The sequence below is a fragment of the Triturus cristatus genome, chromosome 3_2, assembly GCF_964204655.1.
Source record: "Triturus cristatus chromosome 3_2, aTriCri1.1, whole genome shotgun sequence".
Lineage (NCBI taxonomy): Eukaryota > Metazoa > Chordata > Amphibia > Caudata > Salamandridae > Triturus > Triturus cristatus.
The window spans coordinates 1,049,989,498-1,050,017,304 of NC_140584.1; the positions used below are offsets into that span (position 1 = coordinate 1,049,989,498).

Below are 27,807 nucleotides of genomic sequence, written 5' to 3' on the forward strand. Positions count from 1 at the left end.
AACCGAATAAAGATTATTTTAACTGAACTAGCTGAAGGGGAAATACAGTTGAACAAACCAAACCTATTCTTTTTTGTTAGTGTGATGTGTAGTTATAAGAAATCCTGTCCTGTTTGGGATTCTGATGTTTCTTCAATAAGGCAACCCTTTTAATAAATGCCGACCGTTTTTGCCTCTGCTTCAGACTTTAATTGAGTAATATGTTTCCCTATATTTTTACATAAGGTCACCACCTTGTTTTAAAGTCTGCTGAATCAGAGCCATTCCTTTGGATTTGTTAATTTTTGCCCATGGTAATTTTTTCTCCAAGGACTATCAGATGGAAATTTCAATTTGTACAAGAAAGTTCCTATCCGTAGATTTAAAAGGTACCTTACTTTTCAATTTCCCATCTTTAATTCCAAGTCCAGAAACACTCTGTTTATCCTTCTTACTTGAGCTGTAATCTCAAACGTGTTCTGTTGGTTTACCTACCATATAAGCTGGCTAGCTGTTAGCTCCTTAGCTTCACAAATTTTTAAGATGCCATCTATCTTCTAAACATATAATACTAATTAGGGAGGAGGTACATGGCTACAAAATATCCTCTTTCACAAAGGAATGAGTATGAAGGTTTGCGAGGCTTGGTGCAATATTTGAGTACCTAAATCCATCCTATCTGTAAATATAGAGTTTCTTCATATTTGAAGAAATGTTTGGTTAGGACATTAAGTCAGTGGTGAAAGAAATAAGTATGTATTATGACCATTTTACTTGCCCTCTGAAATGCCTCTACACAGGTTATGGTGGCCTTTTTGAAGGATATCAGTATAGAGAGATTCTACATCGATGGTATTTAAGATATGTTTAGTAGCGTGAAACTTTATAATCTTCAACACATTGAGGGCATCCATTGTATTCTACACACATATAGGCATTGCCATTTCTAAAGGACTAAAAAACACAAAACATAAAGATTCTAACACAGATCCTATAACTATGAGAGAAGGTCTAAATTAGTGTGTATTTAAGTTTCAACTTGTTAGGGTGTTGTTCTGTGATCATACCATTCCACATACACCCTAGAGATCGAATTTAGATCATTAGCATTAGGTGTGGCACACTTACTCCCAGCCGGTGTCAAAGATTGACTCTGGGAATTGAATTTCACAACTTTATCACAGTGAGGAGAAATCAACTCCCCGAACTTTCAGAAGGCCAAAGGGAGTGAGGGAAAATCCAGGTGTAGGTTTGAAGGTGATTGAACAGTGATAATTATTTACTGGCTTTCAAGATACGAGAATGGCTGCACTGAAAGGTTGTAACAATGTGCTGATATAAGATTTGGCACTTTACAGCCAGAATGAAGTTACTAAGTTAAATTGCTGATGGAAAACCAAATCAAACCAGTTCACAAGTGGCACCTAACGGTTCACTCTGTAATTTAAGGGATATCCCAATATTAGTCATTCAAGAGACCCAAAGGGGAACACCATGTATAGGTCCATTTATGAACGGATGTGTAAAGACAAGTCTCAAGTCAACAAGGGATGATCCAAATCAAAACTGGCGCTCTATGCCAAAGAATCACTATAATTCAGCCCAAATCAACAACTGCAAAGGCTCAGGTTCTGCCTAAGCACAAAGCTTACATATGTAATCTGGCTTAACAAAAACAAGATGTGCCACTATTTAAAGGACTGGTTGAATGGTTACATATGCCGTACAAAAGTAGTTGCTGTCTCCAATCATAGGACACCTTTTAATTCACTTAAATATGTTGCTAGACCATGTATTTTCTGAGTAATGCTAAAGGCTAACTAGAAAATTGATCTTTTATCTCCCTTCATAAGGGCCCTATCTTAAGTAACGTGGTGCCTTATTTCTCCTGACTTGTTTACTCAATATAGCCACATAGTCACAATCAGTGTACTGCAGTAATAATTATATTAATAATTTTGTTTCACAGGCGGGATTGACCCTCTTCTTCGTGGACTCATGTCAAATCGTGCAAAGCTGAACAGGCAGAATCAGATGGTGGTGGATGAACTGCGAGAACATCTCTTCCAACTATTCATGAGGATTGGACTTGATCTGACAGCTATCAACATGCAGCGGGGCCGAGAACATGCCGTTCCAGGTATTAACGCAATAGAAGAAGGAACACACTTTTTGTTAGGAACCTTGGAGCAGAGCAGGGAAGCCCTGGATGCCCAGGTAAGGAGCCAGATGGAAGAGAAGAAATCTTCACACATAAAGGACTAGAGAGAGAACATAGCCTCTGGTTAAAAAAGTCAGATGTGAGAGATAATAAGGCTTTGCAAGTAAGACACTAGAAAAGGGCTGCTTAAAACTACAGATACCAGATAATGAACCACAGGTTAGAGGGATGCGCCTTCCAGGTAAGTAGCAGGGGCACACTTTTAAGTTAGGAACCTTGGAGCAGAGCAGGGAAAACCTGGATGCCCAGGTAAGGAGCCGGATGGAAGAGAAGAGATCTTCACAGACAAAGGACTAGAGAGAGAACATAGCCTCTGGTTAAAAAAGACAGAGGTGAGAGATAATAAGGCTTTGCAAGTAAGACACCAGAAAAGGGCTGCTTAAAACTACAGATACCAGTTAATGAACCACAGGTTAGAGGGATGCGCCTTCCAGGTAAGTAGCAGGGGCACACGCTTAGGTTAGGAACCTTGGAGCAGAGCAGGGAAAACCTGGATGCCCACGTAAGGAGACGGATGGAAGAGAAGAGATCTTCACAGACAAAGGACTAGAGAGAGAACATAGCCTTTGGTTAAAAAAGACAGAGGTGAGAGATAATAAGGCTTTGCACGTAAGACACCATAAAAGGGCTGCTTAAAACTACAGATACCAGTTAATGAACCACAGGGTAGAGGGATGCGCCTTCCAGGTAAGTAGCAGGGGAGACATCATGTCTCTGGTCTCCAAAGTAGAGACACATTTGTACATGTGCTTAAACAGACTTGTTCAGCTGAAAGCAAAGGTTTTTACATATAAATGTGTTTGTCTAGTGTAGAAGGTGACAGTCGCAGCTGGTGAAGGTACCATGGCTGCTTAATGTGCCAAATATTGTTCATGGTGAAAATGACTACTTCCTTTACTGAATTCATGAAAGGAAATGAGTGCAGACGTTTACTGGGTTCGGCAGTGACTCTGCTTTTTCACCAGAAAGTGGTTTTGTTCCTGGTAAACAGCCCAAAAGGGGTAAGGTAATTGTTGATCTCTACAGTGGTTGTGAAATATGGTTTTAAGAATGGTATCTGACAAACAGTCTGACATAAGCAATGAAGAGAGCCACAGACTCAACAGATAAACTTTGACTTTCTGATACATTGGCAAGAACTATGTACTACTGCATCAGTAAACCATTTCATGCCGAGTGCGTCAAATGGATACCTTAAATCACTGGAGATCTTAGATTCTCCATCTGCGCTCCTTTATTATAAAATTCTGTCCCATCAGTCAGGTCAGTCTTTTAACCATATGCACCTTTCCTCTTTGGATTCGTTGTTTCGCTTTCAGGATTGTAAAGAATGAAAGTAAACATAACAACATTAGGTCTTGTGTTCTAAAGACGGAAGTCAGACTAAAGGTGTCATGGCTGACATGAAAACAATTGACAGGTCTGCCCATAGCTTCCTTTAAGTGACAACATTGCCATGGTACATTGACCCTCACTGAGAATTTTGGAAGTTGCTTTCAACCTCCCAAGTTCCCATCAACCAATGTAAATGTAACTGATTGCTGAGTCTGGGTATATATTTGAAAATTACACTGATCTCACCACTTTACTCTCTGTCTCTCGTAATCAGGGTACGGTGCGTGGCGACGTTTTTGTGGACTCTCTGAACCACGGAATCTGGCAGAACTCCGAACAGTCCTGAATAACGGTGACCTGGCCAGAAAGTTGATGGATCTCTATGGGACTCCCAAAAATATTGATATTTGGCTTGGAGGAGTGGCAGAACCATTTGTTCCTGGTGGGAAATTTGGGCCTCTACTAGCCTGCATAATTGGAAACCAGTTCAGAAAGGCCCGGGATGGTGACAGGTAAGTGATTCACTTTTCAGGATATTTTTGCATGGCTGGGTGAGGAGATCTGATATGAGCACCTAAACTCCCTGTAAACAAAAAATCCCTATGTCTTTGTGTGAGTAAGAGTATACCCTATCAGACCTGTGTCTGTTGGGATAAGTCTGTTTAGGTATATGTGTAAGGAGATTCCCCATCAGGCCTGTGTCTGTTGGGATATACCTCTTTAGGTGTGTATGTGCAAGGTGAATCCGCTTCAGGTCCTTTGTCTGTTGCTGTAGACTACCTTAGGTTTGGCTGTGTCCCTTCCCAACCTTCCCTTCCCAACCTGTGGGAAACAATGATTGGTAAAGACAAAAGAAAGTAAATCCATATGTATGCAAAATTACACAGCAGTCAAACACTAGTCATATCAGATTCCGAATCACATTTACTGTCCTGATCACATTGGCATATCAGTGCAATTGCAACTCCCAATAGCAGCCAACTTGTGTTTCGTTCCGCAGACTTTTTCGCTATTAAATGAGCTGAATGGGAAATTGTGTTAATAGAAAAAAATATAGATTTTTCTGTAAATGAACGTGAATGCTGTAAGTCCTAATTCTGACAGAATGTTCACAGAACAAGTAATATCCAAGAGGATGGTCCACAGACGTAACATCTAAAAGTACAGAAACATAATCAGTGTGTGCATATTTTGAGTATAGCAATTACTCTAGGCAAGTATGTAAGTTATTTGGTGATGCAGCATTTGTGTGGTATCCTCAATGGCCTACTAGGAAATATAAGTCAATTCCAGTTAAGGTTCTCTGACGACACTATCAAAGAGACCATTTTCCAACTCTAGACTTTTCTTTATCAATCTAATCAGCAGAATTCATGGTTCGCATACAACTAAACCAATTGGACTATACTAGACCTGTCAGCCTAAGGGTGGTCTTCCCCCAAACTTTTTCCCCTTCCTCCTCCATTTTTTATGTCCTTGTTTTTGCTGGCCTAAGGGCTCTGCACACTTTACCATTGCTAACCAGTGCTATTGGGCATGTGCTCCCTCTGTAAATCATGGTAACATTGGCTTATCCCCAACTAACATGTTAAAATGTACTTGTAAGCCCCCAGTAAAGGACACTACATATGCCCAGGGCCTATGAATTAAATGCTACTAGTGGGCCTGCAGTACTGAATGTGTCACCCACTTAAGTAGCCCTCTAAACATGTCTCAGGGCTAGCATTGTAGCCTATGGTTGTGCAGTTTTGAATTGCCATTCAAACTTCGCAAAAAAAAACTTTTGCCAGGCCAAAACCTTCTTTTTTTATAACATATAAGTCACACCTAGGGTAGGCCCTGGACAGCCCAGATCACAGGGTACAATGTTCTTAAAAAGTTGGACATGTACTTTTCAGTTTTACATGTCCTGGTAGTGAAAAACTCTTAAATTAGTTTTTCACCACTGCAAGGCCGACGTCTCCCATAGGAAAACATTGGGGCTTCCTTATTACCTTTTATAAGTGTAATTTCCAAATGGAAATAAGTCCCCAGTTCATGTTTGGTGTCTCTGGAATACTAATTTAAATTCCTAAATAATGCTGAAGTCAGATCTTAAGTTACAATTTCTGAAAAAAATGTTGTTTGTTGGCTCCTAGGTCTATGACAAACACCAAAAAATCAATAATGATCTGTTGAGGAAAGAATGATTAAATAAATGCTGACCATGTTAACTGAGTTTCTTGGTCATTAATATAAAATAATGTTGTTGTGAAGTAATGTTACTACTGGCCTTTGTTTTGTAAGTGATAATTTTAGTGGCCTAGCCTTGCTCACAATATATTGGCCCAACCACTGGTTTGTTTTTCAACTTTTTGCATTTTCCTGCCTTAGCCATTTACTGCCTGTAGCCTGTCACTGATGACAGGACTGGTTGTAGCTGACAGTTGGGCTTTGTGTATTCTTCCTCGACAGTCACACGCAATAAAGAGCTTAGGTGTTGCTGAATGGGCAATGCCTGGCAGGATGTTAGTGAGGAGCTGAGCACAATTCCACTTACACCTGAATAGGCTGTGTACTGCCTCACACAAAGGGTGACATACCCTCTGTAGTTAGTCTGGAAACAGGACAGGGAAGGCAGGATGCCTGGGGACTTCAAAGGGAAACCTCTAGAAGCGTCTCTCCCACTTTTAAAGGCACAGCTGGGGGTAAATACACCTTTTGGTGCTATTTTTACTAAAATCTTTCAAATTGAATATTTACGGTTCTACTGATTGGATTTTTGTCATTTTGGTCTTGCTTTATCTATAAAAAAATACTCTATTTGTCTAACTCTTTTCAGGGCTACAGTTGAGGTGTGTTTCCACAGGGTTACTGTTTGAAGTGTTGCACGAATACTTTACACATTGCTCCAGAGTTAAGCCTGACTGCTCTCTGCCAAGCTACCCGAGGGCTGAGCACAGGTTAATTTAAGGTTTGCTTGTGACTTCAGTCCGAGAAGAATTGTAGCAGCTGCTTGAAAAGGGTTTCACGCCCCTTAACTAAAACCCAATTTTTTGCAGACTATAGCTAAAGAGGAAAGCCAAGTCCCAAGCATTGGGCCCGTGATACCACGGACTCATCTTGAAACCGTTTCTTTAGTTCGGTATTGGAATGTATTCATCAAGCAAGACTCTGCTGAGAATTTTACCATTTGATCTGACATTTCACAGTTGTACAATCATACTAGGTGGAGATAGCAGGTCCATACCACCGATCCAAGAGTGGCAGGTGATGGCTAACCCCAAAGCAAAGTTTCTTATACAGTGGGAAGTGAAAAAGGTACCAACTTATACGAAAAGACTACTTTTGTGGCCAAGTGTGATATCATTGCACTGTCAGCGAGGGATTAATGTTCTTGCGGGCAACATGAAGGGTGAAACCTATGGTTTGAGGATAGAGTGAAATACGGTGACCGTCTGGAAATCATCGATCCAGGGTGTGCCAATTGTTATGAACTTGTAAACCCCCTGCTATCTTTCAGTAATCATGTTTCATTTGACACAAGTAAAAGAGACCATGAATAGATTTAAACCAGCAGGAAAATTAGCCAAATCTGTTGGGATGGACTCTAGAGGGTTGGACGTGGTTCATAAGAATGAAAGGAGGTGGATTTTACACTTGACAGACAAGGTTCCACACAGTTGTGCAGATTTACAAACGCTCGATGTCTTAACATACGAATTGAATCACTTAAGATTTGTAAACAGATGAAATACTTTTGCCCCTTCGTATTCCGATGAAATATGCATAGGATTTAACATAGTTTGCCGACTAGGACATATAAAAATCATTCATTTGCACCTGCTGGACTAAGACCCCAGCTAAGAAGAGTTTACGAATTTCTCCAATTTACAAAACTTTTCCATCTGGAAAATTGCATTTTTCTTGTGTACTTAGAGAGGTTTTTGTGAATGCATGGCAGGTTATATATGACTGTGTAATTGTTCATGGTGTACAATTCCACGTGCTTTAATACCATTACCTTTAATGTAATTTGGCAAATTATTTTCTCCACTGGAAAGCTATTTTTCTATATTGAGAAACCTCTTTCTCTACACCCCATAATATTTTGGGGGGCAGGGGGGCTTCATTCCCCTTTTTACCCTGCATTTACTTCTTCCATTAGCGTAAACTTCTGACAATTCCAAGAGTGGAAAATATTTTGAGAGGAATTTGTGACTACCCATATACTTCTAAGTTTGTGTTTATTTTCATACTTTCCAAGTACTCCATATCCTGGAACGCTCACATCTCAAAAGTGAGGTACCTGAATGCATGTTTACACATTTAATGGGTAATACTGTGCATGAGTAAAAGGCGTCCACGCTGCAAGCTCACCTTTTGTGAATTCCTTGTAGCAGTACATTTGTCCATGTGCAAGTCAAACTTACACAGGCATTTTTTTGGGTGAATAGGGCACAGTCTATCTTAATGTGCATAGTACTATCCAGTGGAAATTGTAGGTTTGGACTAGTTTTAGCCAATAGTATTGTTGTGAAATCAAAAATTAAATGTCTCTTAATTGTGTGTCGTGTGCTATGCATATCTTCACCATGCCTCTCCTTTCTTCCCTTTCTGCACAGATTTTATTTCGAGAATCCAGGTGTTTTCAGCACCGCCCAACGACGCTCTCTGGAAAGGGTCACGCTGGCGCGAGTCATCTGTGAAAACACGGGCATCACGGAAGTGCCGAGAAATGTCTTCATGGCAAACAGCTACCCGCGAGATTTTGTGCGTTGCAACCAAATTCCAGCCCTCGACCTGACTCCATGGAGAAGCCGAGGCCATGAGCCAGGTAAAATGCAGGGCAACACACAATCTCTGGGTTTTCCTTGCCAGGGGTGTGCAAGAACTGAAGTAGGGTTGGCGGGGGATTAGGGCATGGGGGTTGGAAATTCAGTGCATTCCGCGGCGCTACATGGTACTGGAAACGGAGATATTCCTCTTTAGCTGGTGAGAGTTTGCTTACTGCACGGAAGATAATCCCAATATTACTGGGGTGTTCCAGGGTGTGTGAGTGATGGGCGCCGTGTCCCCGTTATTTGGTGTGGATAGAGTGCCCCCCAGGGGATTCCCCGAGGCCAGAGGAGTGCCTCCTACCTTCAGAGATGGCCTGGGTAGTTTCTGCCTTTGACAGACAGCTCAATGTAAACCTGCTGCTTTTTTCTTGTATGCTAGCCTCAAAGTATATGTGTGTGTATATATATCTACATACATATATGTATATATTACCTACTGGCGATAGCCAGTAGGTAGTTATAGTTAGGACCACGTTTCCATAGGAAAACCTCAACATTCTATTTTGAATAACTTTGGCGCCGGTCGACGAATCCTCGCGAATTTCTCAAAATAGGTGGGGCGCTACGCTCCGCTCCTACCCTGAAAGTCTCGGGGGGATTCGTCAAGCGGGGGCTGAGATAAAAGGGGGGTCCCAAAACGCGTTTTTCCCATGCATTTTTCCATAGGACCTTTAGAACGAGCTACAGCCCGAATGGCTGAACAGAATTACTCAAAATTTGGCAGAGAGGTAGTCCCTAGGTCAAGGAAGTGCCTTTTGTAGGTTTGGTGTAAATCTGTTCAGTAGATTCTGAGAAAATAGCCTTTAAATCAATATATATATCTGAGCCAGCTTACGGTACGCTTACCGTACGCTTACGGTAAGCGTACGGTGGCGTGCGCGAGCGCGATTCTGATTGGCTCTTAGATCTTAGTAAACATTCGAATCGGCCGAAACCAGGAAGCGGCGGCCGCCATTTTGTCTCTCGCACTGAGAGAGATTTTTAAAATCGGAAGCCCAAAAACATGTAAAGGGGCTGTTTTGACAACTCCCTCCCACATAGTCATGTTGAGGGAGTCCCCAAACATCCCCCAAGTGCAAAAACGGTTTTATTTTTTTTTCGGCAATTTCGCGGGGTACGCTTACCGTACGCTTACGGTAAGCGTACGGTAAAAAAATAAAAATAAAAAAAACACTATCCACACTTACCCCACCCCCTGTGCTTTTGGTGGCCGAAGGCCACCAAATGTGCTGGGCTTATTACAATGGAAAAAAACACTATCCACACTTACCCCACCCCCTGTGCTTTTGGTGGCCGTAGGCCACCAAATGTACAGGGCTTATTATAAGGGAAAAAAACTTAGCATTTAAAAAACCGTACTAATTCACTGAAAAAACCATAGGTTTCACACACGTTATAGTTAGGAATTAGCATTTAAAAAACCTTGCAAATTCACTGAAAAAACCATAGGTTTCACACATGTTATAGTTAGTGGAAATTTTACTGATAAAAAACCAATGAAATTGCCCCGTTATAGTTAGCGCAGGCAACTATAACTCACGCGACCGCAATCCTCTGCTGATGACATATGTGTCTTTATGAAAAAAAAATATTTGTAATATATGTATAGCTAAAAATGTATGGAAGAAGACATGGGCAAATAAGTGTCTAAATACAGTATTAGCATCAGCAGAGGATTGTGGTCGCGTGAGTTATAGTTGCCTGCGCTAACTATAACGGGGCAATTTCATTGGTTTTTTATCAGTAAAATTTCCACTAACTATAACATGTGTGAAACCTATGGTTTTTTCAGTGAATATATATATATATATATACATATATGTATATATATGTATATATATATATATATATATACATATATATGTGTATATATATATGTATGTATGTATATATCGCTGGAGGCCGTTTTGGATATGTATATATATATATATATTATCTACTGGCGGCAGTAGATAGTTATTGTTAGGACCTATTTTCCATAGGAAATCCGCAACATTCTATTCCCAATAAGTCTGGTGCCAGTTGACGAATCCTCGCGAAATTTTCCAAACTTTTGCCCAGCTCCGCTCCGCTCCTACCCTGAAAGTTTCATGGTGATTCGTCAAGCGGGGGCCGAGAAGAAAGGGGGGTCCCAAAATGCATTTTCCCCATGCACTTTCCCATAGGATCTGTTGTCGCAGCTACAGCCCGAACCGCTGAACGGAATTACACCATATTTGGCAAAGAGGTAGTCCTCAGTTCAGACTCGTACCTTTTGCATAAATTGTGTGAATCCGTTCAGTAGTTCCTGAGAAAATTAGAGTTAAAAGTACATAAATATCTATGGCCGGGGAGGATCCGCGGACCCTACCCGCACCGTGAGCGCACCCTCCCAGAACTGAGCGCACAACCTCCCGATCGCGCGCTGAATGCTAATTGGCTGTCGAGTGTCTGTCTACATTCAAAACCAGGAACTGTTGGCGGCCATTTTCTGCCTCGGTAGAAGCGAGGCTGAAGAAGCAAGGGGAATAAGTGTGTAAAACATATAAAGGGGGCAGAGTGGAAATACTCTGACCCTCTAGAGGTGCTTAGGGGGTCCTAAGGACCCCCTGGGGCCCCTTTTTTTTTTTTTTTTAAACGGCGAAATGCGCGCACGGTGCGCTTCCTATTACGTTGGGTGCACGGATTCTCTCGCGTTGGGTGCGCGGATCCACGGAATTGTTTTTGAAAAAAGACAAGAAATCATTGGTTGTATGACTACTTTCTACACTGACTTTTAAGACTAGTTTAGAGTTTGTCTTCAATTAATATTCACATGAAATACATATATATGGTTTTTTAAATGTTAAATACTTCGCAGGATCCGCGCACCTACCATGTCATAGACGCAGATGACGCATCGCGGAAGCGCGTAAATGTCGCGTTATGTCGCGTATAGGCTGGGGGCCGCGTACCGGTCGCATTGCGATCACGCACTAAACACGTACCCAAAGCATACCGTGCGCGGATGCTTCCTCGTAGGGATCGAGAACGGTGCGCATAGGATGCGCGGATCCAAAAACATTGAAAAAAAATATGTAAAATAAAGTTTTGAACATATAGATAAAGAAATATTTTTAAAAATATAAAAAAATATGTTTGAAAAATCCAATAAAAACAAATAATATTTTTTATTTTTTTAAAAGAATTAATTAAATAAATACAATTTAAAAATGGTGATAAAAAAGAATTTCAAAAAAACATAATTAATGAAATTGACACACTGAAATTGAAAAATATAGGAATCCAATGAAAATCATTAAACATGATATCTTTAGAGATAAGTTATAGATAGGAATTAGCATTTAAAAAACCTTTGAAATTCACTGAAAAAAACCATAGGTTTCAGAGACGTTATAGTTAGAAATTAGCATTTAAAAAACCTTTGAAATTCACTGAAAAAAACAAAGGTTTCAGGGGCGTTATAGTTAGGAATTGGCATTTAAAAAACCTTAGAAATTCACTGAAAAAACCATAGGTTTCAGGGGTGTTATAGTTAGCTGGACATTTCCCTCGTACAAAACCCTAGAAATTCCCCTGTTCTATTTAGTTCAGCTAACTATAACTCGCGCCCCCGCAATGCACTGCTGATGACGTCACATATTACATCACTCATGACATGGTCAGTGACATCACTGATGACATCACTGATGACATCTCAAATGACATCACTGATGACATCACTGATGACGTCATCCAGTGACTGTGTGTTTCTGTAAAGTTTAAATATGTTTTATATATTTATAGTGAAAGGCCTGTGGAAGAATGAGTGGGTGTACAAGTGTGTGAATGGATGATTTTCTAGGTGCGTAACTGACTCTATAAGTGAGTCATTAAATGTATCTTACTGCAGACTAGTGACTAAACTGTGTGAATGTCTGTATGTGTCTTTGTGTAGGTGTATAAGTGGCTGCATGGTTTTGTGAATAGCTATATGAGTGTCTATATGGGTTATTGATTGGTTGTCTGAGTATCTGTATGGGTGCCTGAGTGTTTGTGTAGGTAGGGTGTGTGTGACTCTATGCATAGATGTGTGAGTGGGTTATTCTATGGGTGCATGGTTTTAAGAGTGCATCTGTGATGAACTGTATGGTTGAGTGAGTGTATGTATGGGTGTGTTAGGAATTGAATGTATATCTCAGTGGTACGTGTGACTAACTACATATGTGAAAGGCAGTATATATGCGTGTAAGAGTATATAAGTGGGTATATGTGAGAGTGTGTGATTGTGAGAGTGGCTGTATGCATGAGTGTGTGCTTGTATCAATGATTGTATAAGAGCGTAAGAATGTGGTACTATTTTTATGAGTAAGTGAACTTGAGTATGTATAACTGAATAGGTGAGTAAATGGGAGTGTGATTAATTATTTGCATGACTAACTAGGTGTGAGAGTACCTCTATGGATGATTGGTGGTGTGTGAGTGTCTATGTAGGTGTATAAATGCATATGATAGTCTTGTACAGAGTGACTGTAAGTATGAGTGACTGTACAGGTGAGTGAGTGGAGGTGTATGTAGACCTAAGAGTTAATGAGTGGGTATGTAGTTATTGGTATTGGAGTATCTATGGTTTTGAGAATGGACGTCTGAAATTTTGAGTTGGTGTATCAACGGTTAAATTAGGGTGTGAGAAGATGCAGTAATTTATCACATGGATGATGTCATCAGTGATGTCATCAGTGATGTCATTTGAGATGTCATCAGTGATGACATCAGTGATGTCACTGACCATGTCATGAGTGATGTAATATGTGACGTCATCAGCAGTGCATTGCGGGGGCGCGAGTTATAGTTAGCTGAACTAACTATGACAGGGGAGGTTCTAGGGTTTTGTACGAGGGAAATGTCCAGCTAACTATAACACCCCTGAAACCTATGGTTTTTTCAGTGAATATATATAAAAAATGTATTCCGTTCTTTCTGAATCTAAACTGCAATAAATAAAAAGAAATGAAAAAATAAAAGGTAACCCGCTTTGCCTTTTTTTTTTAAAGAAGGGTTACGTACATTTCGTCCCGCCCGCTGGAAAAATAATCAGTGCAGCGGCCCGTGACACTGTCCACGCTCACGTGTTATTCTGGGGCAGGTAGTTCGTTTCTGTTGCTGAGAGCGCTGTGTGGAAGTTGTGCATGTGCTTCGGGAATAGCTGGCACAGGGTTCCTTTGATCCGTTTTCTCATCTTGCGAGATGAGACTTAGAGATTAAATTTACCAACCTATAGAAACAGAACTACTCCTGCTAGTGCGGTTGTTCTTATGTTTGGTGCCATGAAGGCCAGAAAGTGCCCTTGAAGGACCCACACTATATCTACAGAAAGAGGGGTTGATGAAGTCCTGACTCCTAACAAAGCCAATGATTAAGGAGGTGTGGATTCAGCATCGAATGAGCCACAAGCAAAGAAATAAGATCTTGCTCAAGATGTAGCTGAGGAGAAAGATGGAGGAAAAGGCAAATAGTGCAAAGAGCCCATTTGCAAGAACTTGTAGCACATATAAGAGAGGTTTTGGGCTTTTTACAGAAATCTCGAGAGGAGGATGAGTTTTATGCTTAGGATACTTCCCCTTCAGTGGATTACTTGTTAGTTAAATATATCCCTTTGAAGGTGTGGGGAGATAGTGATAAGGCAGACTACCTCAGAATCTTGTCAAAACAATATCCACTGCATACATTTAAAGAGGAATTCCCAGAGGTACCTAAAGTAAACTCAATTATTTCTACTATGTCTTAGTGTTCTTCCCTGACATCTGAGTAGTCTACACTAGCAGATGTCATAGAAAGGAAATGAGAAGCTACACTGAAAAGATTCTTTGCCACGTCGAACGTCCACCTCAGTATATATGCTACCTATGCCACTCGAATGCTCTTTCAAGACTTCCAGTCCTTTTTTGTCAGTTAAGAGACTGCCATTCTAAGCAATGTGCAGATTGTGGCACAGTGCCTTTTGTACACTTTGTTTGATATGTTGTGGTCAGCCACCACTTTGGCAGCAGGATGAACCTTGTAGAGGAAGTCATAGAAGTTAGATGCAGGCCACAGGGCTATTATCTCCCCTGAAGGGTGCTGAAGAAGAAATAGATAGAGAAGGTGACAGTGATTCTGGTTGCACCCTTTTGGCCATATCGTTTGTGGTTCCGTCTATTGGTTCAGTTGTCAATGAGCAACGGTTTTCAACTTTCCTTGAACCCTCCAACTCTTCAGTACCCGTTACTCACTCTGTTCCATCACTCTCAACTATGTCCACGGTTGTGGAAATGAGGAGGTTTCGCCTCTAGAGGTTAGGATGTTCAAAGAGAGTTGCCTCAGACATTAAGGCTTCAAGGAAACCTTCCTCTTTGTCTTCCTATGAGAAGCATTGGGCCATGTCGGCAAGTGGTTTCTAGAGAAGGGTTTAGATCCAGCCATACGTGATCCTTTTCGTATCTTGCACTCTTTAAGAGATGGTTTCCTTAAGAATCTAGCTCCTTCTACTTTAGCTGCGCAGTGGGCAGCAATTAGAGCTTTCAGGAGCTCTGGAGTTGATTTGTACAGGATGCTGCTTATTGCTTTTAGGCTCTTTAAAAGTTGGAGACTCAAAAAACCATCAAATATCAATCGAAAACAAATTGGGGAGCTTTTTTTAGTTTTGGGAGGTCTTTGGGAGAAACCTTTAAATTTAACTGAAATGTCCAGGGTCTCTGCGAAAGTAGCCTTTCTTATTGCCATCACATCTTCTAGAAGGTTGAGTGAGCTGGGATCCCTTGTCACTTCTTACCTGGATCTCAGAATTTTTCTGAATAGAATAGTTCTTTGTCTGGACCCAAAATTCAGGCCTAAGGTTTATTCAAACTTTCATCTTTCTGAAGAGTTAATGTTACTAGTATTCAAAGTCTCTTGTGATGTTTCTAGTGCTTCAGCTTGATATTCTTTGACAGGACAAAGGAACTTTATATAATGAATTCCCTGTTTGTGTCCTATGGTTCTGCCAAAAAGGGTCAGAAGGTCTCTACTTTCACTTTCACTCTGAGTAGGTAGTTCCATCAGGCCATATCCCACGACAAGAGATCAAGTGGGAAAACTATTTTAGACAATATTCAGGGCTGTCCTAAAACTGCAATTTCTATGTCAAGTGCTGGAGCTTGTGGCAGTTCATTGCAGCAGATGTGTAGCGCAGCCACATGCTTTACACCACACACTTTGTAAATCATTACAGATTGCAGTTGGTTAATGCTATCTCTGATACTTTTGGTGCTGAAGTTCCGAAGTTAACAATGAGGCAATTGCTACTAATAAATCTCACATGGACATGTTAATAATTAGCGGTGACTTTACTGTGAGCTTTGGTAAATCCTCAAGCTGCAAGGCCTGTCGCGAGGATGGACAGGCGAAGGGATAATAAGCATACTACTTACTGACAGTCTTCATTACCCTGAGCCAAGGTCCTCCACACCCCAATCCTATACCCTTCCTTTCCTTTTTTGTCTCCTCCAGTCATTCTGATCAGCTTGTTACTAAGAGGGCGATCCAGGAAGGAAGGAAGTTATTTATATGTTATAGTGATGGAAATTAGAGAAAGGATTATGCTGTGCATAGTGTACTTTTTATAGAGCATAGAAAAACTATCTAGGAGTGAGGCCTCTCCTGACGCAGTGAGAACTGGGTTGATAAAGACTGTGGCTCAGGTTAATGAAGATTTCTGGCAAGTAATATGTTCCCAAGCCCAAGAAAAGGCGACATGCGTTTTACGGTGAATTTAGAGCTTGTGGGTCCTACCCACATTCTTCGGTGCCAGAATCTGGAGCCAATTGTCACTCCTTTCTGACCTGACAGTTTTTTTAGCAGAGTGCTGGCTGAAATCCTGACATCTGATTGGTGTTATTCCTGCCCCTGCATCAGCCTTGTCACTGGTGACAGATTTAAAAAGAACCCTTTGCGTTCACTGTCACCTTACATATGCCTTTCTTCTCCACAGCGGTCTTTTACCCAGTCTGTAAAACAGCCCAGTGGGTGGATCACCTGTACCAGAGATCTATGTGTAACATGGATCAAATTAGTAACTTTTGAAATTATATATACCGGAGCAATAATATCTAATATTTAAGTTAGAAAAAAATCAGTTTATAGCGTATGTGTGTTTTAAAAACAGTCTCCACCTTCATGTTCCTCTCCCTCATCCCAGCCAATATCAGAATAAAAATTCTGAAATATAGCTCCATCCGCCTTATTGGCATGCTACAAGGGGCAAGATATCCTAGCATTCTCCTGTGTTTTAAAGTCTCCATTGGAAGGTAGAGATCTTAGGTAGCAGATGCACTGGTGGGCACCATCTTCTAAATGCCCCCATCTTATATGTGTACAGGGTACGCATTTCTACTGAGAGAGGGAGGTATACAGGATTAGGTTCCAAAAGCTACTCAAAAGGCTGGTGACTGCAGTGCCACTATGATCCTGCAACACTAATCTGGCACTTGGAGAGCATTCTCCTCTCCTGCCAGTCTTCTCCTTTTTAATACAAGAAGACTTCCAGATCTAGAGCTCTGTTAGCTCTTGACAGGTAGAGAATTAATTCTCTCAATCAGGATAGCTCCTAGGATATGAGGAAAGCCCAGCCCATCCAGAGAGCCATGGACACACTGTACTTGATCTCTGCCTTGCTTCTTGTCCCAACTGTACACAGTGCTTGACAACAACCTGCCAGAGGCAGGTGAATAAACTATGAGAAAGCGCCACCCTTGGCCTATCAGTGACATCTCCCCACCCGTTGGTATGGCCTTCAGAAGTCCTTTGGCAAGGCTTGAGTAAAAAAAAAAATTTTTAAATCCCTTTCCAGAGATCTCTCTTCTCCTCAGAACTTAGCTTTGTGACATGGCAAAGAGTAAGAGTATTGTGTACTACCAATAAGTAACCTTGATGTTATTGCTATCTACCACTAACATTTCAGTTTCACTCACTTAACCCGTGAGCCTCATCTGCATTCAGTCTAATATAGGCTATCTTCTTCATTCATACCCACTTGCAAATTCATTCACATAATATATCCTACTTTTGCTTGCCTTCCATCCACACATCAGTCCAAATTACAATCCCATTCACCTTCCACACACAGCTCACTTCTTAACCACACTTACCTCCTTTCTCCTCCCTTCATTTGGCACTGGTTGTATTCCCCATTGTATTGTTTTTCTCTAGTAACACATATTTTTCTTCCGCAGAGGATGAAGATCCCAGTCTGTAGGAGCCGGCATTATCCAGACCGAAGCTGGCAAGACACTGAGCTTTTATTCTGGGCAATGAAATCTTCTTATTTGTGATCCTACATGGTCCAGTAATTGGTGCTTTACCTCTGTTGACTGACAGTGCTCTTAATTACTGGGGAAACTTCAGTCCTACAATCTTTCTACCAGTCGTAATATTCCTTGAAGAGAGCTTCATCCTGAGATCCTACAATTGGAGGGATATGTTTCTTTAGAGACAAGTACAATCTAAAGTATGAATGTGTGGTGAGGCCTTCACCAAGATCCCACAAAAGTTTGAAGAGATTTTAATACTGCGATCCTACCGTCAGTCCCGGTGTGTACATAGGTCTTTATCATACATTCCATAATAGCACATGGAAAAACTTCTGCCTGAGATTCTACACTTAATCCTAGTATATATAGAGACATTCATCCTGAGATCGTACACTGAATCCTAATGCATGAAGAGGCCTTCATCCTGAAGTCGCACGTCTAGTCTTAGTGCTTGGAGGGACCTCTGATCTTACACTTAATAATAGTGCTTAGAAAGACATTCATCCTGAGATCCAACACCCAATCCTAGAGGGCGGATCTTCATTCTGAGATTTTACACCTAATCCGAGTGCATGTAAAGTCCTTCCTGAAATCCCACAGCTTATCCCAGAGCCTGGAAATACCTTCATTCAGAGATCCTACTCCAAATCCTAGAGTGTGGAGAGATAGTCATCCTTGAATTCTGCACCCCATCAAAATGTATGGAGAGTCTTTCATCATGTGGTCCTACTACTGGAACCTGCTATTCCACACTCAAGTCTAATCTAGTTAGAATTGTCAAGTCTCATATTTTAGGATCAGTCCTTGTCGCTGGAGAGACCTTAAATCCTGAAATACACCATTAGACTCTACTGTTCAATCAACAAACGTTTTCCATAAGAACCTGTGCTCAGCCCTGTCCCCTTGTCAAACGTGCCATGTAGTAATCCTAGGCCTCAATCCGGCCATTAAGTAGCAAGACTTCTCTCCTCAACCCTACCCGAAAACCTCTGCATCATTTGTGTGAGTGGGGGTTGACCGACTTTGGCCACTTGTAGAATCTCAAAGGATGTACCTTTCTTGTTGAATCTCAAAGGATGTGCCTTGTGTAGTTTATCTGATTTGAAACCTAATTTTAGGACAAAAGATCGACCCTCAGGTAGGCGAGAGGAAAAGTCTGTATCAGATGGTTTTTAAGATATCATGACGTCATAAGATCCTGCCAGCCTGTCTCGACTACTATGATCATGAATGTCATATGTTTTTCTATAGCACATAGTGCTCCCCATACTAGTTTATTATGAGTTATTTCCCCAAGCTGAATCTGGAAGCACATGTCCCTGTACTTCTAGTATTATTGCTCATCTATTTCCTTTGCAATGTATTCAGGGTCAATTATGCAAACATTGCTGTTGTTCCATGCCTTTCAACTTAACATGTATTTTTTAATAATAAAAGTTTATTGATTCGGATTCTTTTCTGTGTCTGTTTCAACACTCTCTAGTCATGGGGAAATGCAAAGATCAGTGCTTGCTTGGTGGAGTGTTGTCAATGGTTGGGTTTGAGAGATCTATTTGCATATTGTCTGTTGGGCTTTAAAGAGTTCCCTTAAGCATGGGACTTGCAAGGCAAATGTTTACCAGTTGACTGTGTTGTTTTGGAGAGAGCACATGTCTGCCTGCTGTACGCTTGGGTGACTTTAGCAGTCCTCGCATTGAGCCTGCGGTTGTGCCTGAATCATCTAGAAGATATGTGCTGGTGAGTGGGCTCTTCACGACACCTGAATGCACTAATACTCTACACTGCAGCAGCTGCTTCTGTGAGGCAAAACAGCATACACTCTCATCACAAGTTTATAACTTTCTGAGGCCCTCTCCTCTCTGAGTTACATTGCTCTACTCTCTAGCTCAGGGGTCTCCAACGAGTAGCTCGGGAGCTACTGGTAGCTCGCCAGCACCCTCAAAGTAGCTCTCAGAGGTGAAGTCAATCCCAGTATCCCATTCAGAGAGTCTATGCAGAGACTCTAAGGCAGCATATTAAAAAGGCAGCACTTCTCATCTGAAGATCTTTAGCCAACCAGCCTACGGCAGGGACTCATATTAACAATCAAACATGCACTGTGTCGGCCTTTTGAGTCTGCCACATGGTCACCTTTATCCAGTCTCGGACTAAGTCACAAGGTGATTAGCTGTGTGGTAGTCCCCTGCTTTATCAATTTCACCATGTGTGTGAACAGTGGGCCATAAATGAAGAATGGCAGTGGTAACCTGAGCAGTAATCAGTGCGGACCCACTAAAGTGTGGGACTGCAGGATTCAGTGAAAATGTTTCAGTTGGGTGCATGAGCAGCCAATTGCTGAGGAAAGTTATGATCCTGAGCAGAGAAAATGAAGAGCCTCATCTGCATTCATCTATGTGTGCGTCCATTATGAAACCTGTTGCTTCCTGTAAGCTACACCTGGTGTCAAGGACTACCAAATGGGTATGCTAGCCCCCATCATATGGGTTTTGTCTGAGGCACAATTGTGTCAGTTCATGGCATAATAGTGCCAATGACATAATTATGGCCATCCTTTACTATTTTGAGTATTCGTGGTCTAGTTATGGTATACTGGCAGCCATCAGTGACATATTAAGAGCATGACTGCACTATATTTATTTGTCCCTGATATAATTGTGGCTGCCACTTGCATAATAATGACCATGACTAATAATATGGTGGCCATCCTGGTACTTATGGTGTCCAGACTTGGCACAATTTATACTGGTGGGCATTATTGGCATTATACAGTCACCCTCTGTGCTACGGTGCCATGGATTATGACTAATACCTAAGCATTTGAAGCAGTCTGTCCATGTGAGGCATTTGTACAGGTGAGTGCCCAAATAAAATGACTAGCTGGTGTTTGTGGACTATGTATTTCCTAAAAATGAAAATGTGTATTTTAAAGGCATTTTTTTCAAACACGGGTTTTCTTCAGGAAAATTTAGTTTGTTTGCCCAAAATGGAAAGTGGTGATAGAAAAATCTGTGTATTTTCAGAAATTGATATGCTGATGAAGACAAGAGGTTGCAATTCCAAAACACATTTAAAGTTGATACTTGAAAGATAATCCAAGCTGAATTGAGGAGACATATTGCTTTGTGCCACAAGGCATGTGAAGAATTGAATGTTACTTTATCAGTCAGGTGTGGGCATTTAGCATTTAATATTGATAAATTTTTCCCTAGCATATCTTCTGGTACTATCACCTGGAATACTTGGGTGGCACTATGATAATCCTACTTAGGGTGGTCATAGTTTAATGTTTACATGTGTTGTCAATATTTTACAGTGATAACATTTGCTAGTAGCTCAACAGGACTTCCCATGAGCTGAAGTAGCTCTCAATACAGAAAAGGTTGGAGACCCCTGCTCTAGCTCATGTGCCACACACATACTCAGGGCTGAAGCCAGTAGTTCTTTTTATGCTCCTGCACCCCACTCCAGGCAGCAACAAAGTTGGAGAATGTGATGTGAGGGACTGGACACTCCTCAACCACAGGCACTGCACCTACCACTTCTTGGAGGCCATGCAAGACTGCCCCACCACCCACTGAACAGAGGTACAATGGCTTGACTGTGTTGTCTATACAGAGCCACTTGCGAGGCTGCTTCCTGTGTAGGGGTGCCACCTTTGTGCAGGGTCCATGGCCATGTAGCACTAGTAGGCTCCACCACCTTCTCATGTCTACTCCCAGGTTAAGCATTTTGCCTGTTTATGAGTTACCTCGTGACTGATGGGCAAAATATTTTAACCTTCTTTTTTCTGCCTCAGGTGAGAAAGCAGACCGTATGTTACCTGTAGTGTGTATAAAGAGAAGTATGCACTGTTCGTGTTGTGCTGTGCGGGTGGAAGGCCGGTGAGGAACGCTTGCACTGCTGTTGTCCAGTGTATCTGATCTGTGAGTGCTGGCCTAAGCCAAAAAGTCCTCTGCTGCTCCTGTGACCCGCCATGGCCCACAACATTAGTGTGGCACACATTGCTGCGTCCCATGCTCTGCACTGCAGCTCCCCACTCCATGCCCGATCAAAGGGAGTAGTGAAGTGGTGTCACTGCCAGCCTCCTGTCAGAGGCCACTGAAGCAGGGAAATTAGAGCTTTCACTGTGAGAATGTCACTTTAATAAATTCGTAAAGCACTCTGGTGCTTTGTCTTATTAAAATACTGGCCTTGAAAACAATAACTTTGTTTAGTTAAGGCCTGGAACGAGCTCCCAGTCAACAACAGACGCTCCTCTACCTTGCACACCTTCAGAAAGAGCCTCAAGACCTGGCTCTTCGGCTGATCCAGAGCTGTACCCCCCAGCGCCTTGAGACCCTCATGGGTGAGTAGCGCGCTTCAAAAAACCCTGATTGATTGATAGTACCTATAATTATAGCTACATTAACAGAATTCGTATTGCACGCAATAAAATTTAGCCATGCCGCTCTTACTCTGTTTCCCACGCACTCAGTCAGTCAATATTCTATCTTTCTGCACTTCTAGCATTAAAAGGGCCAATTGATGGATCGGCTTTTATGTGTGCATCTTTTATGACGAGAGCCCTAAACACAAATCACAATAAAATCCTGAGGAACCTACATTGGAAAATCCACACAAGAACATCCATGCTGGATAATTTACATACGGGACAAGAATTCAAGGTGCAAACTATGACGGTTTATCTAAAATTCAAGAATCATTACAGAAGGCCAAAATATATTGGTTAGTCAGTCAATTCAAAATTCTCATAATGTACATAAATGCATATAATATTGGTAGCAGAGATTAAGCCCAAATCTATTCAAATACCAGTACCGATACCAGTCTAGAACACAGCAAAATATGAGTCATGGAGCATTTGTCATGAAGACTGCTCAATATAAGCTAGACAGAGAAAATCTGAAACATATTCTAAGTGCAGGTAATTAAAGCAGGTAATTAAACAGACCAACATGGAGTCTGCACTTTAAGAGGACTACGAAAAAAAACTTGGAGTCTGCTTCTAAGGAAGACAAGTGGAAATATTGGCTTGCCTGCCAAATGGCAAGTTTGTATACACTTTTAGACAGAAAAATCATACAGCCACTGTGGTTCGTTAAAGAAAATGTCCTCACATAACCCAATATTAGAACACAAAACACATCTCATGGTAAAATGACTTTCACTCTAAATCTAATAAATAAAGCTGTATTATGTCCTACAGAGAAAACAATATCACATTCAAAATATAAACAGCGCCTCCCTCCGGCCTAAGGCAGTATCCTTCTCCGTTCTCTCCAGGAACATCATGGACAGAAAATACATGCATTTTAAGAATGTAGCTGAGCAAGCAAGACTGTTTAATTGACTGAATTTCATACAATTACATAAATAATGAATGTCACATTTGAGCTTGGCAGTGCACAGGCGGGGAAGGGGAAGACAAGTTAGTGTCACGCTCTGGGCCTCCCACGCCTTAAAACTGCGCGGTTCTGAAAACACGACTTGGCCTACTCTTGAGCACATATTAATCTCTGCTGCTAAACTCAGTAAGGACATTACATTTGCATCTCATTAGTAGCAATTTTAAGCCAAAATTATGAATTGTGGATTTTTCTTCCATATAGCCATGGATGCAGTCTTTCATTTACCCATTGACTCACATTTTCCTATCTACATTATCACACAAATACATTTGCCTACGACTGGAGAAGCACTGTTAACTCAAAAAGCCAGATTTATTGGTTTTGTCAATGCAGATTTATTTTATAAGGTGAAAATTCAAAAGCAGAGTGAGGTGCCACATGCTGCACAGATATTATGTCCCTTGCATAGTACAGTGAGCATGAGCTCCGTGGGTGTGACTGAGGGGGCCAGCATGTCAGGTGTTTACACCAGAACCCGTGAGGGAGGTGTTGTAGCACAGACGGGTAATGTGCACCACGTTTACCTTTAGTGATGCTAACAAGGAGGACATGTGATGTTCAGTAAAGCAGTCACAGACCAGCTGAATCCTTAATGCAGCTGAATGGCCATCGGCCTGATATGCTTAAAGACCAGCTGCCCACCCAATGAAGGGGCCAATCCCATGTGCACACACACACACACGCACGCATGCACGCGCACACACGGGCACACACACACGCGCGCCACCCCAATGCTTTACATGGGCAAGTCCTGTCCGGTAATGAGTACCTGCACTTCTTGAATTTTAAAGGCCAAGTACCTGCACTTTTCATCACTCCTGCAATACATTTAATGGGAGAGTACCTGCACTTGTCATCACTGCTGCAATACATTTAATGGGAGAGTACTGGCACTTCTCAGGAGCAAAAGGCACTCCAAATAGTGAGTACCCGCACTTTTTTTCATTTTAAAGGGAGAGTACCTGCATTTCTCATCACTGCTGCAATACATTTAATGGGAGAGTACCTGCACTTCTCATCACTGCTGCAATACATTTAATTGGAGAGTACCTGCTGCGGAAGCCTCATCATCAAGTAGGGTACCTTCAGGAGGTGCTAGCTTTTTTATTTTTTTAAAGCAAATCGCTTGTTGCATTCTGGAACTTGTAGTTTTAGTTTTTATGTGCGCAGCACCCGAAACCCTGGGCGTAGTTCGCGTAGTAGCACTACACGTAGCTACGCGAAGTGCACTTCGCACTACGTGAGATATGCGTAGCGCTACTCAAACTGCGTAGTATGCTGTTCGCGATGATTGCACAGTGCCGGATGCTTGTCCGCACTGTGCATTCATTGCAAACGTCATCTTGCACAGTGCAAGCGGTCGTTTTCTGCCACTCGAGTAGATTTTTTACTGGAACTGCAGCTTTCTCAATGCGGACTGGTAGTTTCTCATCGCGAGCGGTCGCGAGCATACGCGACCACTCGCAGTGAGAAACCTGACCTCCCCGCGTTGAGAATCTCGCCGGAAGGTTTATTTTCCACGCTCGTGATCGGCAACTTGATCCTGGCGAGGAAAAAGTCTCGCCAGGATGTCATTTTGCTCGTTCGCGGTCGCCAACTTGACGTTGAGGACCGCGAGCGAGCAAAAAATGCCGACTACGCTACGGTACGCGATTTTGCACTGTGCTTCGTGCAATTCGCCTACCGCGTAGTAGCACAAACTACGCGAATGTAGCATAGTTGGCCGCCCAGGGTTAGCTAGAACGTGTTGTACATGCATCACACAAGTAATGCTAGTAAATGCTCCTATTCATCTGTTTCCTATTATTTCTGTTCTTGGTCTGGAATCTCGCATTCATGTCCATGATTCCCAAATGTTCTTTTCTTTTTTCTGTTCTCTACTCCTCTTCAGGACCTGCCTGCTTATGATGACCTCAGCGTTTCTAAAACTGAAACCTAGTAAAACAAAGATTCAGTAAGACCTGCCTGCTCCTTATCCTCAGTTAAAGTCCTCCTGAAAGAACATTTTCTGACTCCCTCCAATCAGGATTATCCAGACTGTTTCTATCGTTATCTGTGCATTGCTGTGGTACCATTTGTTTTGTATGTTTAAGCACTTTGGTGGAAAGTACTACAGTAGGTCAGATACATAAGTGAGTGTTGTGCCTCTAAACTAGTTTACGCCCAAGCTGCACTGGTGGGCAAGCCCAGGTAGGACCGCATGGCTGCTGCACTTAGTTTTAAAAAGAGACCTGTGCTGCTCTTAGCAGCCATCCACCAGGCACCTGGCAGTTTTTCTTTCCATACTCCAAGAGGGCACTATGCTGGTTACATTCTGTGGAGCATTGCAATCATTTGTACTGGTTCATACTCCGCTTCAGCCCACTGACCCACCAAGTGTCACGCACCTTGTGAGGGGTCTCTGACCTTTCCTGTAACAAGTGCTTCTCATGTGCAATGGAAATCATCCAGAGCCACACATATGATGGGTGTTGTAATAGTGACCACATCAGACACACCTGCAGCAATGATCACCTCACTGCATCAGGCAGGGTGGGCAGCAGTAACATGAAGAAGGCTCTGTGGATTTGGACTGCCACTTCTACATGATTAATACATGACAGCCATAGGAGCAAAGCCCCTGGCACCAAGGCAATAATATTAGTAACAACTTTCACCAGCACCTCAGCATTTATAAATCAAATATCACCTTTAAATATATATGTGAAACCCAACGGTGTTTCTTCAAATATCAGCATAGGAGTTCTCAAAAATGCACACATTTTCATCTTAAACATTCACTTGTCAACATAGGGAAACATGTTAATTCAACCAAGCAAAAGCTTCCAATTGAATCGGATGGGCTGCAAACAGGAGAGCTACTTGCAGGTAGCTCGAGAGCTGCTAGTAGCTCACGAGCTACTCGTTGGAGAAGCCAGTTAGACTATCAGACATGCAACATTCTCATGCCACAAATGGACTCAAATCCCTAACATGGATCACCAGACCGCCTGTTTCTCAGTCTGTGGCTACAGCACCTCAGACTTTGGCCCATTCCACTTCTGGCACCTACAGTCAGTTGGCATCATGGTTATGATAATAATACTATTCCATATTTGTAAAGCGTGAACATATCACCCCTTGAGGTTTGAAGGCGCAGGGGGCTGTCAGGGATATTAAGTGAGCTATTGCCCACAGTCACATGATGCTGGGCTGAGCTGTCGCCCGCACCAGGGATCAAACCGTGAGCCCCCGTCTCTGGAGTCTGCCGCTCTGGCCGCTGTGCCACACCTCTCCACCTGGTGCATGAAGGCCCTGCCTTTGAGTATTAGCCATTGATACTGTATCTCAAGAAGCCTGGCATCCCCCACCACCCTGTACAATGCCTGGTGCAGTCTTCTTTCTGCAGTGCCTCTCATGCCCTGCACCGCGCTGCCCACAGCTGCCCCAGCCTCGCACGTTTGTGATCTGCACATTCACCAGCACTCTGAAGTCTTGTGCCACTCAGCAAGATAGTCACCAGGGCTCCCCCACATTTGAATCTGATCAGCAGGACGCTCTGCAGTAGTGGGTAGTTGACAAGCTGCACGCAGCAGACTTACAGCGCTTAGAGGTGGGGCTGCCAAGTGCACCAGAGCTGTGTGACACAGCACTGCTGAGACCCAAAACGGCCATTTTAAGTTCCAATTGCAGATCCTCCTAGCCCGTTGGTGAAGGAGAGTGCTGATTTTATCAAAGACAGCGGAGGCCAGTATTATTATGCCCTTTGTTTTCTTGCCGTTTACCTTGGTAGCATTTTAAAAGCAAACTACAATTCCCATAATGCTGCTGACCTAGTGAGAAAGTAACAACAGAGAAGACATACAACCAACAGTGTGAATAGGGCAGTCCACAACTAACTTCCTCCTTAACCGATGATCTCAAAAAACGTCTACAATCCATGGGTGAAACAAAATAGCAAAAATGCCAAGAGAAAATCAAGAAGCAACGACATGAGCTCTGCTCTTCCTTGGAGCATTTGCATGTGAACGGTGTCCCCTGTACCGAAGAGTCAATCTTCTCCATACAATACACTCTTATTTTTAACATCTTTAATTATGGTTTTCAAGATCAGGTAACAAACAGTTTACACATCTTCTATTAGTGCTTACACAAACCTCGAACACACCAGCCTTCATCAATATTTTTCCGCAAATATGCGAATCTGTGCATACTTGCCTTATCATTGCCGTTCACGGCTCAGCCAGCACACATCTTGGAAAAGCCCTCCTCCCACGCCACCGCCCTGTCCCCAAGCACTGCTCCTCTCATATTCAGGCGATTCCATTCGGATCTGTCCCCCCCTCCAGAGAGAGCCTTCTTGCGCTCGCCTGAGCTCCTATTCGGTATCACTCCGCTGCTGATTGTTAGTACCTATAGCCTCTGTGTCTCCTGCCGGTGTCTCAGTCACATTAGGAACTATTTCTGCCCAGTGCAATGAATCCTCTGCTGCCTCCTCATCACTTATGATGTCCCTCATCCTTCTCTCTCCAGCCAGCGCCTCTTTCTTCATCTCTGTTTCCCAGGGCTTCCTAATGGTCTTCCTTCTAAAATTCCCAACAAATTGCTATATGGTGCTTCACCAACTGTAATCTTAGTCCTTCAAATCTATGTTGCATTTTTCTGTTGTTGTGTTTTGGTAGAATATTCAGCAAACAGTGTCTAATGGTTTCATCAAAATGTATACCAGTTGTGGGGCGTAGGGTTCACACGACCTCCCCCTAATATTGTGCTACAAATTG

At 42.3% G+C, this 27,807-nt stretch overlaps 1 protein-coding gene across 1 annotated transcript in view; it reads left to right on the plus strand.

The window, feature by feature from the left end:
• Positions 1–19,090, plus strand: part of LOC146859088 (myeloperoxidase-like) — a 139,159-nt gene extending 120,069 nt beyond the window's left edge. The window contains exons 11-14 of the mRNA XM_085649741.1: positions 1,949–2,119; positions 3,810–4,047; positions 8,140–8,351; positions 17,562–19,090. Coding sequence (XP_085505867.1) covers positions 1,949–2,119; positions 3,810–4,047; positions 8,140–8,351; positions 17,562–17,584 — 644 coding nt within the window. The 3' untranslated portion in view covers positions 17,585–19,090. The remainder of the gene's footprint in view (positions 1–1,948; positions 2,120–3,809; positions 4,048–8,139; positions 8,352–17,561) is intronic.
• Positions 19,091–27,807: the final 8,717 nt, after the last annotated feature.